At 41.6% G+C, this 18,272-nt stretch overlaps 2 protein-coding genes and 1 non-coding gene across 9 annotated transcripts in view; 1 reads left to right on the top strand and 2 right to left on the bottom strand.

Moving 5' to 3' along the window:
* axo (axotactin) overlaps positions 1–18,272 on the bottom strand; it is a 57,714-nt gene that overhangs the window by 20,712 nt on the left and 18,730 nt on the right. For all 7 annotated transcript variants that reach the window (NM_001274494.1, NM_079917.5, NM_001259702.1 and 4 more), the window contains exons 7-14: positions 14,108–14,638; positions 13,812–14,008; positions 9,762–10,094; positions 9,165–9,697; positions 6,245–6,459; positions 5,658–6,057; positions 622–869; positions 6–461 (exon numbers count right to left, since the gene is read on the bottom strand). In NM_001274494.1, the coding sequence (NP_001261423.1) occupies positions 6–461; positions 622–869; positions 5,658–6,057; positions 6,245–6,459; positions 9,165–9,697; positions 9,762–10,094; positions 13,812–14,008; positions 14,108–14,638 (2,913 nt within the window). The remainder of the gene's footprint in view (positions 1–5; positions 462–621; positions 870–5,657; positions 6,058–6,244; positions 6,460–9,164; positions 9,698–9,761; positions 10,095–13,811; positions 14,009–14,107; positions 14,639–18,272) is intronic.
* On the top strand, positions 5,090–6,015 carry asRNA:CR45830 (antisense RNA:CR45830). The gene has a single exon (NR_133168.1).
* CG32236 (uncharacterized protein) lies at positions 15,612–17,074 on the bottom strand. The gene has a single exon (NM_168101.1). It carries the CDS (start codon positions 16,923–16,925, stop codon positions 15,768–15,770), a length of 1,158 nt encoding a protein of 385 aa, NP_729026.1. The 5' UTR covers positions 16,926–17,074; the 3' UTR covers positions 15,612–15,767.

Raw genomic sequence — 18,272 nt, forward strand, 5'->3', positions numbered from 1 at the left:
CTTACCTTTTTCCGGATTACTCCAAGGCTTGTTGGCATACTCATCAAGGAGCAGAGTTCCCCTATCGATGCTCACACTGTGCTCGTTCACATGCATCCTAGTTTCCTGCTCTCCTCGCACGATGGCCACTTGAATGCTTTTTAAAGACGCCATTAAGGTGTCATCTAGCAGCGTAAGATTTACAATTTCATCACCGTAATTGTAAAGAAAAACAATCTCCCGGTTCAGACTAATGTAGAGGTGCACAAAGTTATTATAATGATCGTTGGCATAAAGCACCAGGGCATTCGTGTCGTAAGTTCGTAAATTGATCAGTAGATCTTGGTTAAGGATTCCCTTTAGGACATCCCGTTCGCCATTTATACCGTGCATTAGGATAACAGGTGTGGCACCCACACTCAGATAATTTCGCATCAGAAAGGATTCACGGTTGATGAAGGTAAGAGCCTTTTCGTTGATGTCTGCAAAGAAAGGTGATTTGATTTATGAACATAAGTAAAATAAGCACTTAAAAGTAGTCTGAACTATTATATTACTTTAAATCAAGTTTAAGCTGTTAATATACTTTGGGTACATAGGATTCCAGTATTTCAATGAAGGAACTACATATAATTCACTCACTTGTCTCGCAGAATTCGCCGATATGTGCCCAGGGATTGTTGCAGACGCACTTAAAGCTGCTCCAGAGCTCCTTGCACTGGGCGCCATTGCGACAGGGCGATGGGACGCAGGATGGCTTGCAGTCCTTGATAATCTCCGACAGATGCACCGACATGTAGCTGTAGATGTCGAGAATCTCGCCGTTGACCACCAACCCACGGAAGCAGCCAATAAGGCCGGCCTTAACTGACAGCTTCTTCAGCAGGTCGCTGTAAGGAAACGAGTGAAAAAGTCAGCTGGGGGATTATTTTATATTATGACTTGTCGTAACTATTCAATAACTTGGCCACTTTGACATAAGCCACACCAGCTGCAGTGCCCCTCCCCGCCCAGACGAACATTAAACATCATCGGAGATCACGTCCTGCGTCCTGGATTCTGAATTCTGCATCCTTGATACCATATCCTTTTCCCTGCCTTCACTGGCTTTATGCAAATAAATTGCGACCCGCTCAATCGTATGCGACGCGTTTGAGTTTTAAACTTGCCCAGATGAAAATCGAAGCTACACCCTCCATAAAAAGTCGACGGCGAATCGAGCGGACAGCTGTGGCAAAAGTTTGCTACTTTCTTTTTATCTTTTAAAGGGGTATATAATTTTATGATAGAGATTCGCTAGTCAGAGAAAAGAGAGCATATATGTATATCTACGTTGCATTTAAAAGTTAAGTTAAAATGAAAATAGAGAAATGTTTTCAAAATATACATTTAAATACCCATAAATGTTACGTAAAATATGAAAGTTTCAGAAAAATATGAAGACAGCTGATACAAAGTTTTAAAATTTAAAGTTACAAAAGAGCAACTCAAGTTCTTAGCAGCTAACTTTAACCGCTTTCTTTTTGTTGCAATTTCTTCACAGCGATTCCCTCTTTATTTTTCGCATTTTTCGCAAGTTTTTCTCCTGCACTTTTGGCTTCTGTTTCGCCCTTTTTCCGTGCTGGCCATGGCCAACAATGAATTGGCCAATAAAATCTCAAGTGTAAGCTTTTGAAAATTAAAGTGGCGGAAATGTCTTGTTTATACGCGTACAGCGGCAAAAAGAAAGTTGCTCAAATGTCTTTCTAAATTATGTAAATTTCATTACGAGACATTCCACCCACACGCTCCTTGCGTTTCCCTGATCCACTGCGGCACCACCAGACGGCAAAAGGATCCATCCCAAGTTCCCGAGTGTTGTCAGAAAAGTGAAATTAAAATTCTTCCAAGTCCAAAAAAAAAAAAAGTATCTTCACTCGATTTTTGGGGTTTGCCGTGCGACTTCCTTGAATTTATTACAATTTCTTTTCACTTTCTTTCCGCTTTTCCTTTTGTAATTGTTTGGCAAGCGTTGCGTAATCGGTACTTAAGCGTTTAACTTGTCGCAGTCCATCAACCGAATTGGCCATAATCGGCCAGTGAGTAGGTCCAAATTTAGCATTTGCATTTACCGAGTGCACTTTACCCACATTTAGCTTGGTGGCGGTGATGTCCTTGCCACAAGCGAGCGAGCTATTAAGTCATTAGTTTTTGCAACGTGTGCTGCATTTCTTTTTGCGAGCACGTCACAAATGCATTTTTAATTTTTTTTATACGTCAACAGCCAGAGACACGCAGGCTTGCATACATATAGAAATGCACTGCGAATAATTGGCGTAGAATTAATTCTTGGCCTACCAAACATATATGTTTAGTTTTAGTCCTGTTCACTTTTTAGCTGACTGAACTCAATATCGAAAGGTTCTGTTCTTGTTATTGAAGAAGTGATTTATATTTCTCAAAGTGTACCAACTTTGTAATGGGGACGCGTGGGAGGACACGCGTGACACACGCGTATGCAAAATGAAATTTAGCGCTTTGCCTTGCAAATGATGTGCCGCCGGCTGCTCCTGGCCTGGATGACACTTGGCTAAAAGGATTTGTACGGCGGCTGGCCGAAACGGGGCTGTGTAAAAGGGGAGAAAATAAAAAAAAAAACCGAAATTCCGCGGAAATTAACGGCAATAAAACGCAAAAGGAAAGAAGTTTTTCGGCCAGGAGAAGCTGTAGCAAGCGGAACAACCGGAGGAGCAGGCGATGTGCATATCCTGGCGACATGCAGTCGACGGAAATCCTATTAACGTTGCAAACGCGCAAAGTGCGAAGCAATTAAGAATTTATTTAACGCCGTCACAAGCAATTAAGCACTTTTCATTCATTCATGGCCGGCGCGACAGCAACACATTTTACCACCCAGCTCTCTATATATATACACACACATATCTCCACTATCTCCGCCCCGATTTCATATACCCCAGGACACGCCATTGACGTCGTCCTGTTTCCTGCTGCTCTGAAAATAATTCGCATATTTGGCACGCCAGTCGCCCGTGTTTTTCCCATCGGCATGCGGTGGCTCCCGTTCATGTGGCACGCTGGTAATCGATGGTCATGCAAATGATGAGACGGACATCCGAGTGGCTGCTGTTTCCAGGACGAGCAACAGGACGAGCAGCAGCTGCTGCTTCCTAAACAACACAACACATCGATTGGTGGAGAATCGCGGTCGACCCGCATGCAAAAACCGATTACAACAATCATTAGCAGCATCGGCCATTGTAATTTTTGCCTTTCACCCCAAACACAACCAAACTTTGCATAAATTTTCATGCATCCTTCGCGGCATTTAAGCTGTGCGAAAAGCACTGCTTAACCCATTAACTGAATGGTGCTAAAGTTGCCCAAAGTGTTTGCAGCATATTTCGAAAAGTTTTTCCATTGATTAGGGGCGAACAACTTTGAAAAAGCGGGACAAAAAAGGGTTGGGTTCGGTGAAAGTGACTTTAAATCGGATGGTGTCAGCAGGAAAAAAGTGGGGATTATCGAGCTAAGAAACCAGTGACGACTGCACTTCAGCATACCAAAGTCTTGATATTTGTTTCGTGACGAAACATGATTAAAAATTCGGCACAACTAAATGATTTGGGTTCTGAATAAAGAACCTCGTGCAAGTAATTGCATTGCCAAAGTTAAACTTTGTGTGCAGTATTTTGTTTGTTTACTCAATGGAACAACTAGTGAAAATGACCCAAGGTGGCGTGGATTAAAATTATAGGCTACCCCAAAGTTCTTAATGGGTTAACACCACACACACTCCACAACTTCAGATTCGTCTCACTTCAGTCTCGGCATGTCTCTATCAATATGATGATTAACTCTTTTTATTTATGTGCCACAGCCGCTGATTCCGCTTATTGGCTTACGTGCAACATTACACTCCATATGCGCCTCCATTCGTCAGGATGCACGCACGATGCCTCGACGTTGAGGGTAAAGTGCATCAATATTGCATTTTCCATATTACTCGTATGTTTTACAGAGCTTTCTTTTCCGTGATAAATAAATTGAATGAATCGGCTCAGTGAAAGCAGATCTGAAAGTGGGGTATGCACTTTAACGTTAATTACTCAGCGTGTTTACCGCTCATCGAAATTTTATGAGTGGCTGGGGTGTACAGAACTTTTCGGGGTTAAGTGCCAATGAGCACAGATTTTCCTGGCCACATACATACATATGTATATGTTGTTTATATATGCAATTCAATTTGATTTTTATACATTTCCAATAATAAAAAAAAAAGAGTGCCTGCACATGTGGGCGTACTCAAAGACCCCTGAAAAGCTTTTTCCCATCGCTCCAGCTATCTCATGAGTTTCAACATCCACATCCGGTGGTCCTTGCTCCATGGCAACAGGGAAAAAACTTTATAAATTATGCCAATCAAGAATAAGCGCGTTTTAAGTGCGCTAACTTCCGCGGGGGAATGGACTGGAAGAAAAATTGCGGAAAAGCCACCTTCCATACATATACACATCGCTCCCTTTTGACGCCGTGGCTTGATTATTGATAATGACTTTGAAATGAATTTTCAGCGAAAAGTTAATTTAATTATGGCAATTCTTTTCGAACCCCGAAGGATTGTGCTTTCAGAAATGTGAAAGTGAAACAAGGCAAGCGGTTTATGCATACAAATTGCTCGTTAGATCAAGTTGTTCAAGCCAAAGGCCATTAAAGTAAATTTGGCAGCTAAAAAAGTGGAATTAAAATGTGGAATAGTGTTTTCATGGCTTTCGATTGAGCATTTTAAATGAGGAAGATTTTCCATCCTTTCAAAACTTTGTAATCAAAAGATGTAACACTAAAATCTAAGAATATCAAGCAATGTGTCTAGCAACTAAAGTGCTCCTTTTTTATCTGAAAAAAGAAAAAACTAATTTGTAAGCTCATCAAATGATTAAATTACATATTGCAATAAAATAAATGTCATTTGAAGACAAGAAACCCGACAAAGTTAATAATTAAGAAGGTCTGTGATTTGAATACAATAAAGTGGAAAACGCAAATTAAGATTTTTACGCCCCCAAGATATCGGTTGTCCCATTGAGCGTTGCAAACGACTTTCATCAATTCAATCTGTAATTAACTCATAAGTGGTATGCTCCAATTATCAATTGAAGTGTGTCGGTCGCCCAGCCGTGGCATTTGCCACCCGCAGGGTACAAAATCGACGGATTCCTTTGGTTGCATTTCGATGGACGGACACGAACGCGATTGTCATTGTTAGTCCTGCTTGGCAGTTAGTCGCGCGTTTATAATTAAAACGTAATTGCCGCAATAAATTGCACAAACCGCAACTGCCAGCAGGAGCTGGAGCAGTAGTAGCCTTTTTCCAGCTGCCAGGAGCAGCATTTTGCTGGTCCACGAGTGGCAGAAATAGAGCTTTTGCCCGCCGATTCCCATTACATGTGCCACCAATGCAGGCAGCCATAAAAAGAAATGTCTGATTACACTGGGTAGCAACCACCAGATGGCTGCGAAACCTTCAAATTATGTCTACACTGCGTATACGTAATACGTGTCTTGAAGAGCAGGAAATACTATCAAACTAATTCAAAAAAAAATTATTTTTTGTTATAAAGATATAAATAATTGGCGTTGCCCAGTGTTAAATGCAACCCGACGCCCTGGGAGATACTCACAATGTGGCGCCACCGATGTACATGCTGCCCTCGAACGGTCCGAACTCCTCCTCTGGCAGCAAATCGAGCATCTGGTAATCGGTGTTTATCATGAAGCGCACATGATACTGGTTGTAGTCGATCCATATTTTATGCCATTCGCCGCCGTTCAACCGTCGGTGCGAGTTAATGACCAGCTCGCGGGTGGTACCCGTGCTCAGGGTGAAGGTGAACGTGAGCTGGTCATCGCCGGTCAGCGCCACCATGAACGATGGATAGTGCGGCCGGATGGGTGGCTGGAATAGCAGGATGGCCTTCTCGCCGGTGGTGCGGAACGAGAAGGCAATGTCGCCCTTCCTCCAGCCGGGCACCTCGATGTACGACTGCGATGTAGTGAAGGTGACCACGTACTTTTGCGTATCTGCGGGCAATCGGGAGGGGAGTCATTAACTAGTGGCTAATGGGAGATGCTGTAAATAGCTATATCGAGTCCCAGACAAACACATTCAATAGAGTACGAAAAAAATATTCCCATACATCATGGAATAATAATATTAAAAATATATTTATCCTTACTAATTGGATCTTTTAGTCCAACATTCACTCACTTGTTTCAACACACTCCAGCGGACCCAGAGTGATGCGACCCTGGGCCTCGTCATCCATATCCTTTTGCTGCAGGAAGTACATGTTTGTAATGCCCAGGCTCTGGGGATCCTGGTAGTAGCCCTCATCCGAATTCCATTTGTTCTCCTTTACATCGCAGTTGCATGATTGATTCGGATCCACGCACGTCTTGTTAACGGAGCACGGGCAGGCGCCTCTGCAGAAGAGTTGGTTTTTGGTTTGGATTTTATTGTTTTTTTGGTGAAAGGTATTAGAAAAAGTTCGCATACATTTGCATACATTTGGGTCGCAGATCTGCCGGCAGTTTGACGAGCACGTTGAGTGACCGACTGGGACCTTCTTTTTTTGGCTTTTCAGTGCGCCATTTATGCAGAAATATTCGTTGGGTATCAACCAATTTGAGGATGTATCAGTGACAAGGCAATTAGGGAACTATCAATTTCAATTACCAAGGGTTTAGAAGGGAGTTTATTTAACCGAAAGTAAATTTTGTGTAAAGTTCAATGTTTTGAAACATCTTTCGGAATTTATTTCTACACATAATACAGTGAGGTGGACTTCCTAGTTTCAAGTATTGCATATGCTTAGTTCTGTAAAACAATTGAGCGTTTTTCAATAAAAGAGTTTCGTGTGAATCAAAAACTCCTTTGCTCAGTGGCACTCATTTTCCGGCTTATGTTTGTACTTGCTGCGGTTGGGGCCTGCATGTGCCGCTTCCGTTTCCGCATCCGTGTTGCAAGATCCGCAACGAAGCCACCGCAGAGGCACACAGTGCCACACAAGCCAACAAACAAACGATGCTGTCAAATTTTGAATGAGTAAAGACCAAACTACGAGCCAATGATGGATGGCCAAATGGTCTGGGCCAACACATGCACACATCCTGGGACTTCAAAACTAGAAGTTAACCCATTTTTTTCTTGACCCAGACTGTTTGTTTCGTTCTGCATTTTTCGGTCGTAGCCAACCAGAACGCCATTCATTCATGGAGGCAAACAAACAAACAAGTGCCAGGAAAAAATGAAAACGAAACCAAAGTCGGAGCTGTTAAGGTTTTCGAATTGATTTACTGAAAGCGGAAATTAGTGACGCAGGCCGAAAGCAACAAAACAAAAAAAAAAAAAAACAAATGACAGCAACAAGCGACTGGAAATTGCTGCCCCCAGATGTTGCGTACTTTGCTGCGCATGATGTATTGTCAAAAGGGTTCAAAAACAGCTCGAAATGTTCCTATAGGGACGACCCTAGCCAAAACTGAAGTCATAAGGACGAGGCTTTGCAAAGAAATTAGGCGTAAAGACTAAATTTGTGTGCTCAAAGCCATTCATTTTAAAAAGGTCTTCCATGGCAGGAAAAATTACACGGGCAAACTTTTAGCGAGCAAAAAAAAAAAATTGAACGAACATATGAGTAAACTGATCAATGGACTAAGGAGTATCAGTTATATAATAATTTTAAAATATATTTTAAATGCTTAGATAGACTTGGACTTTCAGTTGTAGTTTTATATTATAATGAAAATTTTTTTTTTTGGTAAAGATGCTGTGTCCAAAAATGCTTGAATGATTATACCCTTCTGTGAAATATAAAAAATATAAACGAAAGAGTTGTTCGACAATATGGTGGCTGAGCACACAAAAAATGTGTATGGAACTGAGGGACCGGGAAGAGATATGCCAGGACTTAGTCATAAACCTTATTAGCACTGGGGCGGAAACATATTTGCCAGACATAAATACAAAACTCTGGCCTTTTGTTTTGCACTTTTGGCGCATTTTTGCCCATATGCCGGCTATTCCGCTCGGTTCGTTTGGCTTTTTTAAGGGTTTCGTTACTAGTTTACCTTGTTTAAACAGCATTTGGTTGCCGGTTATGCTGCCCAAGCTTTCGGCATCATAAAATTGTATGCTCCAATGCATGGCAACAAATGCGGCAGATATAACTTTGGCCCAAAGGCCGATGAGGGTCTAAAAAGAAGGCAAATTTCAAGAGCTAAGCAAACACTAGATCTTGGTCAGTTCAGTGGGCCGAAGTCCATGACAAATTAAACAGGACAGATGGCACCGAAGTGAAACCACACACAAACCCTACACATATCGATGCCTTTTGAAAGTGAAGTGAAGTTGCAGTCAGTTTTCCCTGGAAAATAGAATACAGCATCTGTGCGTGATGGGTAAGTATGTCAGTTAGCATTAGGCGAAGGTTCCTGCCTGGCATTTATATTATGCATGTGCGAGCAATTAATTTTAGTTTCGTTTACCATTGAAACGCCGACACAAAGGGCAAGCATTTATCCCTTCCCACAAAATTTTGGATTTATATTGTTGGATTACCGCACGTACTATATTGTCCACTGGAGCAGAACGCACACATAATTGCACGGGGAATCGGAGGAGATGGGTGGCATGGGTTGGTATACGGTGATAATCCTTGGTGCAACAACAAGTTAAGCAAATAGACTGCAACATTAATTGTGTGGCGAGCGGTGGACCAAAATCATCCACAAGCTTGTGCTTAGTCTTAGTTCCGAGTAGTGGGATTTTAAAACATATACAACTTGACTTTAGATTATATGTACAATCTCTTAAACGGAACAAAGGACATAAATCCCTTCTTTGGTGCCTAAGGAATGCAGTAAAAATATGCGTCGATTTCTTATCTATCGCAATTAATCTATTAAGATTTCCAAGCATTTGGTTTCATAAAACTTGAAAAACTTTTTAAAAGATTTGAAAATATTTAACTGCAAAAATTTAAATTTGTTTATATTTTCACAGTCTATTATCCACAGTGCCAAAGGCCCTGTGCCGGTATCCAATTTTGTCTTGTTTGCGGTGACGTGGCCCAGCACGTAAATCACAAATACCCAGCTTCAGGACTAGGTGTGTTACCATCTCTTACCTCTTGACATTGCCCAGGAAGTCGACGGTGAGATTCTTGGCCGAGGATGTGAACCATGTGGCCGAGTGCAGTTCCAACTGAGCCCGGTAGCAGTCGTACTTGATGTACTGAGTGCAGTACAGTGAATGTGAGATAAGTTCCTGCAGCATGTGGGGTGAAAATTCCCTATATCTGATGTTGAAGCTGAAGTCCGATTCCCTGGCGGATCGCACATCCACTTGACTGGGCAGATTGTGCTCCACAATCGTTTTGGTGGCATTCTCAAGGCTCTGGAAATCGCACTTGACATGGGCAGGTGGAAAAACACCATTGCCATCGATATCGATGAGATAGACATCTGATTTGGTGAAGCCCAAGAGTGCCAGCTCTTCGCAGGTCTTTCTGTACTTGGTAAAGTGACAATTTTTACCTATATAACCCGTGTGTTTGCAATCACAGGTGACTCGATCGTCCTTTACAAAGCATTTGCCACCATGCTCACAGGTATTGGGTCTTTTGCACGGATCTATGTAGTTGCAGTTGTCCAGGGCGACCTTTTAGAATAATAGTTAATGGTAAAACATAGTGATATATATATATTTTTAAAATCTATAGTACCTCTCCCACAACTCGTTCAGTTTTGACCACATGTCGCGGTTCGATTAAATGTCCATTAATTTCTATATCCCGTATACAGCCCACTAAGCCCATGGCTGCCGACTTTAAGCTGCTGCCAATGATCAGTTTGTCGCCGATGTTAAAGGTTAAGCCGTACATCTGGCTAAGAGTGTGCCGATAGTCCACAGTGAAGCGAATCTCGCCGAGCTTATAATCCAGCTCCACGCTATGCCAGGAGGTGGCCCTATTGATTTTAATGGTGGTCGAGTGGGTTACATTGTTGTTAACATCAGGTACCAGATCGAAACTTAGTTTGTCCGACGTCAGACGTATCTAATGGATGGGCGGCGATTTTGCAATTTCCGTTTGTCGCGCATTTCCGGTGGAGTTCCAATGGCGGCGTTTTCGTTAGTTTTTTTTTTTTTTTTTTGTGGAGCAGAGTGGAGCCATTGTTGCCGCCGTCGGAAGTTGCACGTAGAGACGAACAAAACGCGAAGCCGCGCATTAGCGTGTTGCCAAATATTAGTTTTTGTCATCGACATCGGCGTATGTAAAGAGGGAGAGAAAAATACAAAATTCTGTTAGCATTAGAGGATTTGAATGTACGTGGAAATAAATCAAAATTGCGAAAATGCCTGAAATGCTGGACTGCACAACCACATTGAAATACCCGCTTTTGGCAATGCACACACATTTCAATTTAAATGCCTTTGTGCATTAGCTTCGCTTAAATCATATTACGCATACGCCACGTGGCCACGTTGAGTTTGCCATTTGCCGAATCAATCGCCGAGTTTCGATGGGAGTGGGGTGACCAAGGGGAGAGTAGTTGTTGAAATTGCAGCCCATTAATTTGCAGAAATGGAATGGGGATTTTGTAGCGGATTCAAAATGGTATTTATCCACGGCTCTTTATCATTCGCTTGACCCTCTGTAACCAAATTGCGCTTTTCTTGGTGTCGTATGCAGTAATAATTACTATTGCCATCGAATGAACGTGAGCTTGGCTAGGATGCTGATTTTAGGAACTAGTTCCGAATGAGACAACTGCACGCATTGAAACTTTAAAGAGTTGACACAAATTCCAAATAGTTCTCACTGCAATCTAGTAACTACAGTTAAACGAAACGCCAATGGTATTTAAAGGTCAGTCAGATTAGCGCAAAAAATGTACAAATTTTATAGACAAACAAATCGGGCAGATAACCTGCCATAAGCTATTTATCTATCTACCAAACAGTTTGCCATAATCCAACTAATTTGATAGCCATATATGTGCATATAAATATTGTTTCCCCGTTTACCAACTGCAGTCTATTATTTTACGAAATGAGAAAAAATATATATATTGAAATTTTATGAACTTGTTGGTGGCACTGATGATGCAACGCAGCTCAGCACAGTTGCAATAAATAAGTGTACCAACAAGCTGGTGAGTGTGTGTGTGTGTGTGTGTATAGTCCGTATTTATCTATGCTCATTGTGAATTGCGCTTCTGCGCCGCTTATGCAAAATAGCAAACACTCAAATTTTATTGCATATTTCATTAGATTTTTGTCAGAGCGTTATGTTTAAAGGCAAACACATTCGTCGCACTCTGTGACAATATTTCATAATGATTTTTATTCTTCCGTTGCCATCGCGATTTTTGTTGTTTTGTTTGCCAATTTCGCCATTTGCGCGCTGTCAATAAATTCGATTTTTGATTTGTGATTCGCGATTTATGCGGGCGCATAGTTTTTATGTCACAACCCCTTAAACCGAACCCCTCCGTGCAGCCTGCAATATGACATTCCATGTAGCATTCGCTTGTTTGGACTCCTGTATGGAAGGATTCTGTTTGGGTTTTTGCTTTTTTCGCTACTCGAATGAGTGACAGAGGGGTCGAAAATACTGTTGGCAATTTATTAGTTTGTTGAGCTCCATACGCAACACGCAGGTGGCAATTTTGTGGCCTACGCCGGGGTAAATAGTAAATAAATAAAGCTCGTAACTGATGCGTTTTTGGAGCTGGACAAATGTAGATAGCATATTGCGAAACTATAAAGTTGCGGGCAGCATAATAGCTTTAAATGGGCAAATACATCAAATTACAGCCAAAACTTATTAAAATCTACTATAAATACACTCAAATTAATAAGGATTAAGGTAATTTTATGTACATATGCCACCAATACACATTGCAACATACTCATGGACACAAAAAACGGATTTTAAAGAACGATTGTTAATTATTCAAATAAAATACGAGCTATTATTTCTACGCGAATTGTCTGCACTAGCAAATTGACAGGCAGCATTCGTATGATTCGCGAATAAAAAATATAAACATAGTCATATTATAAAACCTGACACAATCAATTTAGTATTAATTTGGGTGCGCATAAATCGTCAAATGGCAAATAAGCCGTAGAGTCAGTCGATGCAAAATTGAATGGCTTGCGGCATAAATATTCATTGGCATTACAACAACATCAATTTTATTGCACTGCCAATAAGTCAGAGTCTCGGCAGTGACATTTTGGGTTTATTTTGATGGGCGAAGGGTAGGAGGGATGGCTACTTGCAATCAAAAGGAACAAAATCAACAATAAAATGCAAATAAATACGGCCGAAACACATGCATATTCTCTTTAGTACGTTCTACGAACATTGCCCAAATGACAAGTAACCAAATAAACGTTCTTGGACAGGCCAAGACAAGGTTTATTTGTTTGTTTGCTTTAAATGCAGATAAATGCCTCTGACATCCATATGAACAACCACTCAAAAGCAGGCCAGTGTGTGGAATTAAGTTGGGTTCGTGAGGCAGCCATGTTACCCCACTGGCATTAAACTGTTGAATTGTTTTTGTGATCGATTACGCAACGCACTTTTATGCCGGACCTCAATATGTTTTGGCCCAGTATCTCTTGTCTGCTTGTCTGGTTATAAATTGGTATTTCATGGAAGCATTTAACTTGCTTTCAATTGTTGTACGACGGCCCTGACATAAATCTATAAAAATTCAAATAAATTGCCGGCCACTAAATTTTACAGAAATGATAAATGAAACATTTGCTACGAGTTTCGGATTGTTCCCTTACTTTTATTTGAATTTCTCTACTGAAACAGCTTACTTCTTTTATTTGTATTTTTCAATTTGTATTATGCTTATTCGTGTTTAATTTAAGTACGACTCGAAAATCTTAGTTGCTCGCATAAGCAAGCTGCTTAAAATTTGCATATATGTATAAATTTATATTTATTTGTGACAAACGCTTATCGCCTGAGCAGATAAAGTATATTTAAGGAACTTCTTCAATCGCTTCGGGCTACCGACGAATGAATAATGCCAAACAATTACAAAACACTAAGCTCATTTGACTTTTCATTGCATTAGCCGGAGTCGAGTTTCACTCAGCACCGCTTAAATTTAATTGCATTTTCCGCATTTCCCCAATGGCAGTCCGTATTTTTGGGTACATTTTCCACAGGCCCACAATGTATGCTACACTACATGCACATGCACGCACACTTATGAAGGCATGCCTGCGAATCCTGCCAAATGCGGATGTATGCATGTGCGTGTATGTGGGTGTTTTTGGGCTGGCACGCAAGCCATCGCAATGCAAGCTTCAGAAGCACACACTAGGGCACACACACAGGCAGTCGGCACAACCACATGCACATTTGATTTGCATTTCATTCTCTCAGTCGACGGCTCTTTCGCTCTGCTAAGTCGTCTTAAGCAGCACGTCTCTCGGTGGAAGCATCCAGCTGTTGTCTGTGTGTGCGTGCCTGTGGCTGTGTGTAATGAGTGTGTGTGTGGCTCAAAAGCTCAAGGAATGAACGTGTGTGTGTGCATCAAGAGCACTGAAAAAAATCACACACGAGCACAAGAAATTACAGCGGATATTTAGGATATTTGGAAATATGAAGAAAACTGTGTAAAAGCTTTTTAGAGAAAGTTTTAAAATTCTTTCACTTCTTAAATCTTTAGGCAAATCAGTTAAACCCTTTTCTCTCGGTGCACAATGCTTCGGTGATTGCTTGAATGCTCACACTTACCTCCCAGAAGCCATTTCCGGCACTGGTCGTTACGTCACTGTAGGCCAGCACCGCGCCCGGCCGACTGCTGCGGAAATCGAATTTAATATTAAATTCCTCGGCGTGATTTATGGGCCACCAAATGTGTGATGTCGCAAAGGGATAGGTGATTGGTATGACATTCACTTCGTTCTCGACAAACTCCGCCTCCAGCACGCCTGACCCAGAAATGGAGATTGTACATCGGTTCGTAAGAGTATGCCAAATATGTCGAAAGCAAATCGCTGCACTCGATATTAAATTGCTTCAGCACTCACCGTGATAGTGCACCTTGGGATTTCCACGCTGCAGTTCGTACAAAATGGATATGTCATTGTAGTAGACATACTTCAGGCTGCCCACGAAATTGTTATGTGAGGCCAGACCCTTCTTCTTATGCAATTCCGGTCCTCCGCCGAAATATATTTCCGGATCGAAGAGCATATTCCCACTGGCCGTTGCTGGCAGTTCCAGGACCTTTTGCTGCTGATCCAGGATAATGCTAACCGTTCGCTGTTCGTGTAGTATTGTCAGATTGTGCCAATAACCGCGGGTCAGGTCGTCGGTTAGCACGGTGCTCATCACATTGTCGCCAAAGTCCATTTCCACGTGAACCGACTGGTTTTTAATGGAAGCCGCTATATACTGATGTTTCAATGATTCGCCACTGGCGTAGAATAGAGCTGAATCGTCGAAATTCGTACGGAACATGAGACTAATACGCCTGGTGGAGGAGTGCACTCGATCCTTCCAGTCGTATATCCTGTACGATACATAGCTAGCTCCTCGCAATGTGATTATGGTGGCGGCTAAAATAAATGGTATAAATAGAATTAAGAATGTTGAAACATATACATTACATTTTTTGGTCGTTTAAATCAGTTTGCTGGTTATTATTGATATAAACAGCTTTTTATGATTTAAACGTGCTACAAACATACCAATTACGGATGGTCCTTAACAAAAAAAAAGAGGGAATAACAATGTTTTATATGCAATATTAAGCAAGCTAATAAAAAACTAAACATCATCATCCACAGTTGAAACTGAAAATGTTTACCGGATACTCATAACAATAGATATATAAAAGAATTCGCTTTAAACACCTGTTAACTTTTTCGATGCTATAAAATTGAGTGGCGTATTTTTATATTTTGTATTTATATATCGGAATGCGAATTATCCGCTAAAGTACTTTAAACTTTAAAGATTGTTTTATTTTTTTTACTCCCTTGCCACTTGTACATTATCTGCCCGCTGCACACAGAAACAAAAAAGAGAATGCAGAGAAACACGCAGATTATATTGTTTGCTCTATGGCCGCCTTTAGGCATTCGCCGGATGTTCCTGTTTTTCCCACTCTCCAGATCCAGATCCTGGCCACTTGTCCTGTTCGTGGACCAAATGTGCAAATCGTGTAACGCGCCATTTTCATGCATTTTTTTGTGGCCGCTGGTGGTGCAGTGGGTGGTGGTTGGCCACGATGGGTGGACTGGGTAGACTGGGTGCTGTGGGTGGTGCCGTGACAGCAGCTGCGTTTTGGTCGCTTATCTGACACGACACACGTGGGCCGTGCCCAGCCGATAACGCAACACAACCTATGCAAGCCCACAACCACTACACTCAGAAAAGATACCGAAACTAAATTACATTTAAACAAAATGGCTGTGAACCTACTTTATACAACTACTTTATAGCTACATTATAAGTATTATTTCTATTAAACCGGAGTAATCTAAAATTTTGTTTTCAGTGCCACGAAACCCATGCAAAACCCGGTATACTTCATAATTTTATTTGCATTTTGTGAGAGAAAACAACATTCTGCTGCATTGGGCCACAAAGATGTGCTACAATTTAGTCAGTTTGCCTGCAATCCGTTCGTTGGACTTATGTTAATGCAGTTGCATAATGAGGCGGACGATATGTGGGCTCCCATTAGAGCAGGCCACACCGCGTGACAATCACGGTTTTCTTGGTCTTGCCATTTTTGGTGCCGAATTCGTGGCAATTTTGGAGCACCCTTAGGCCGCCGCAAACTCGTCCAAAGATGACCCGCTGCCACGGAATCACCGATTGCTTAAAGCTGATGGTATAGCTGAGAAGTCCTTGGGGAAAGTGACGGCGATAGTCCCATGGGTATGATAATACGCCGGTTATCTTGCTGGGATCCAAAAAGGAGTACTTGACGCTGTGGTGATTGTGCAGGGAATCATGAACAGCCGGTACAAGTTCAGCCTCCATCCAGAGATTGGAGAATATTCGCACAAACCGATGGCATCCTACATCGTTGTGGGTGGCCATACGCACAAACTCCAGCACCACTTCCGGACTCAGTTCCGTGTAGAGTTGTAGGAGTAATCTGCCCATGAACTGGTTATTCTCTCGCACCGCCATATCGAAATATATGATGGGTCGCAGCAGGATTTGGGCACTACGTTTGCCCAAGCGAGGCGATGGCATATATGGCAAGAAAGTACTGACCGTCTCATCGGAGGCCTTTTGTTCGAGTGGCTTGACGGGTGGCACCCAAGGATTGTGTGAATCCACTTTGGATTTCACTTGCGATAGGCGACAACCGAGCTGCCTGTTCTCCTGGCTCAAGCGATCTGCCAGCTCACGGATTTTATTCCGATTCGACTGAAGGGCGGGAAAATGGCGATTGAAGCTATCCACACCCCCCTTTAGTCGATTGGTCTTGTTAATCCGTCCAAGGAGTTCCATATTTTTTCGGAAAATCTCCTGCTTTTGGTTAAATTCGCCGGCTAACTGGCTGCGATTGAGAAGGCGAGCATGAAATCCAAGCGAATCCCCAGCAGATTTAATACTCTTGAGACGTCTGTGATCGATCTGCGATTGTCGTATTTCAATCATACTTTTATAGGTGATCGGATTCAGATCCGTCACATTGCCAGCTGATTTCATTATCTTTCGGAATTGTGCATAGGTAAGCACTTTGTTTTTCAATATCTTGTCCCGCACATCCTTATTTTGCATCACCAGTTCCTTTGCCACTTTTTTGGCACGCAATTGAATGGACCGACTGGTTGGGGTTTTTACGAAAAACTCCGAGAATCCAACTCCACGGTTATTCATTCTGTTTTTGAATGGCGATTACCGTGCAACGTATTGACACTTTCCGCTCAAGATTAACTTGCAAATTTGTGGACTTAGCAATTTGTGGCGATGTGTTTGTGTTTGGGTTAAGCAAACTAAAACACAGACACCAAATTGCTGGGGTTTATCGAGTGTGACTTATTAACGAACAGCTGGCTTAGTTGGAACAAATATAGCTGTCGGGATATTTTAGTTGAATCTATTAAATTTGGCTGAACATAATCTCTTCATTTCAAGTCGGCTACCAAAATAACAACAAAAATCGAATTCCTCAATTTGATAAATACTGATGATTTTTAATAATCCGATATACAAAACGAATTATTTATTGAGGCCATGGCACTAATTAAAGGCGTGACATTCTTTTTTGGAAAAATGAGACCACAATCCACTGTTTTGTATAGAACCAGCCACAAAATTAACACGTTTAAAAATAAATGGATGTACACAAGTTGAATTTAAACATGTCTATCGAAAAGAAAACTTTTACTGCGTGTTTCGTTCAATTAGAAAAAAAAAATAATTTCAATTGAAATTGAATTACTGGAAGCTCAGGCCAAGCTGTTGTTTCGCAACTCATCCAATTTAAAACTATTTTCTAATAAGAGCTTTCCCAGCATTTTTAGCTCGAAATGGTCCAGAAGAATGCATCTCTGCCAGCTGCATGATGAATGCCAGTTGAGCTGACAACTGTCGACCAAAGTGGAGAGTTGAACTAAGCTCGGAGTCATCATATCACAAGACAACGCAGGACATGCTGCCATGTCCCACCCTCAATCTGTCCTGTTTGCTGGCATTTCAATTCGTTGATGCCGGAAGAAGGCGAAAAATCTTGTAGTCTCTTTCAGAAATGTTGATGCCTGGTTTTTCGGGGGCTAATGATTTCCCCAACTGAGCGCATTTCGTTGACACTTTTAGCATGGAAAATTGCAAAAATCGGAATGAGTGGGGCTTGGGATGAGGGGCTTTTCCGGTTCTGGCCTGGGTTCTGGCCTGGGTTCAGGGTGAAATTCACATGAACTGGCTGGTCCTTGTACTGGCAGTTGTCATTTTAGTTATTGCATTACAAAAGCGTCTGCATTTGATTGTGTCTCGTTTCCTTTATACCCTGTACGAATTTGAGTTTTCAACATTTTCGTGCACTGAGCAAAAAGACTGGTGCTATAACTTCAGTAAGAATTTGTTTAAATATTTCTTAAAATTAAAGTAAAGTGGAAACAATAAGTAGTTGCTGAAGTCTGCTATGTATTAATTTTCATAATTTAGTAACTTTTTCTCACTGCATTTCAGCTGTATTGTGCGATATAAGCGAGGTTTTAATGGCCT

Source organism: Drosophila melanogaster, chromosome 3L (assembly GCF_000001215.4).
Source record: "Drosophila melanogaster chromosome 3L".
NCBI classification, from domain to species: Eukaryota; Metazoa; Arthropoda; class Insecta; order Diptera; family Drosophilidae; genus Drosophila; species Drosophila melanogaster.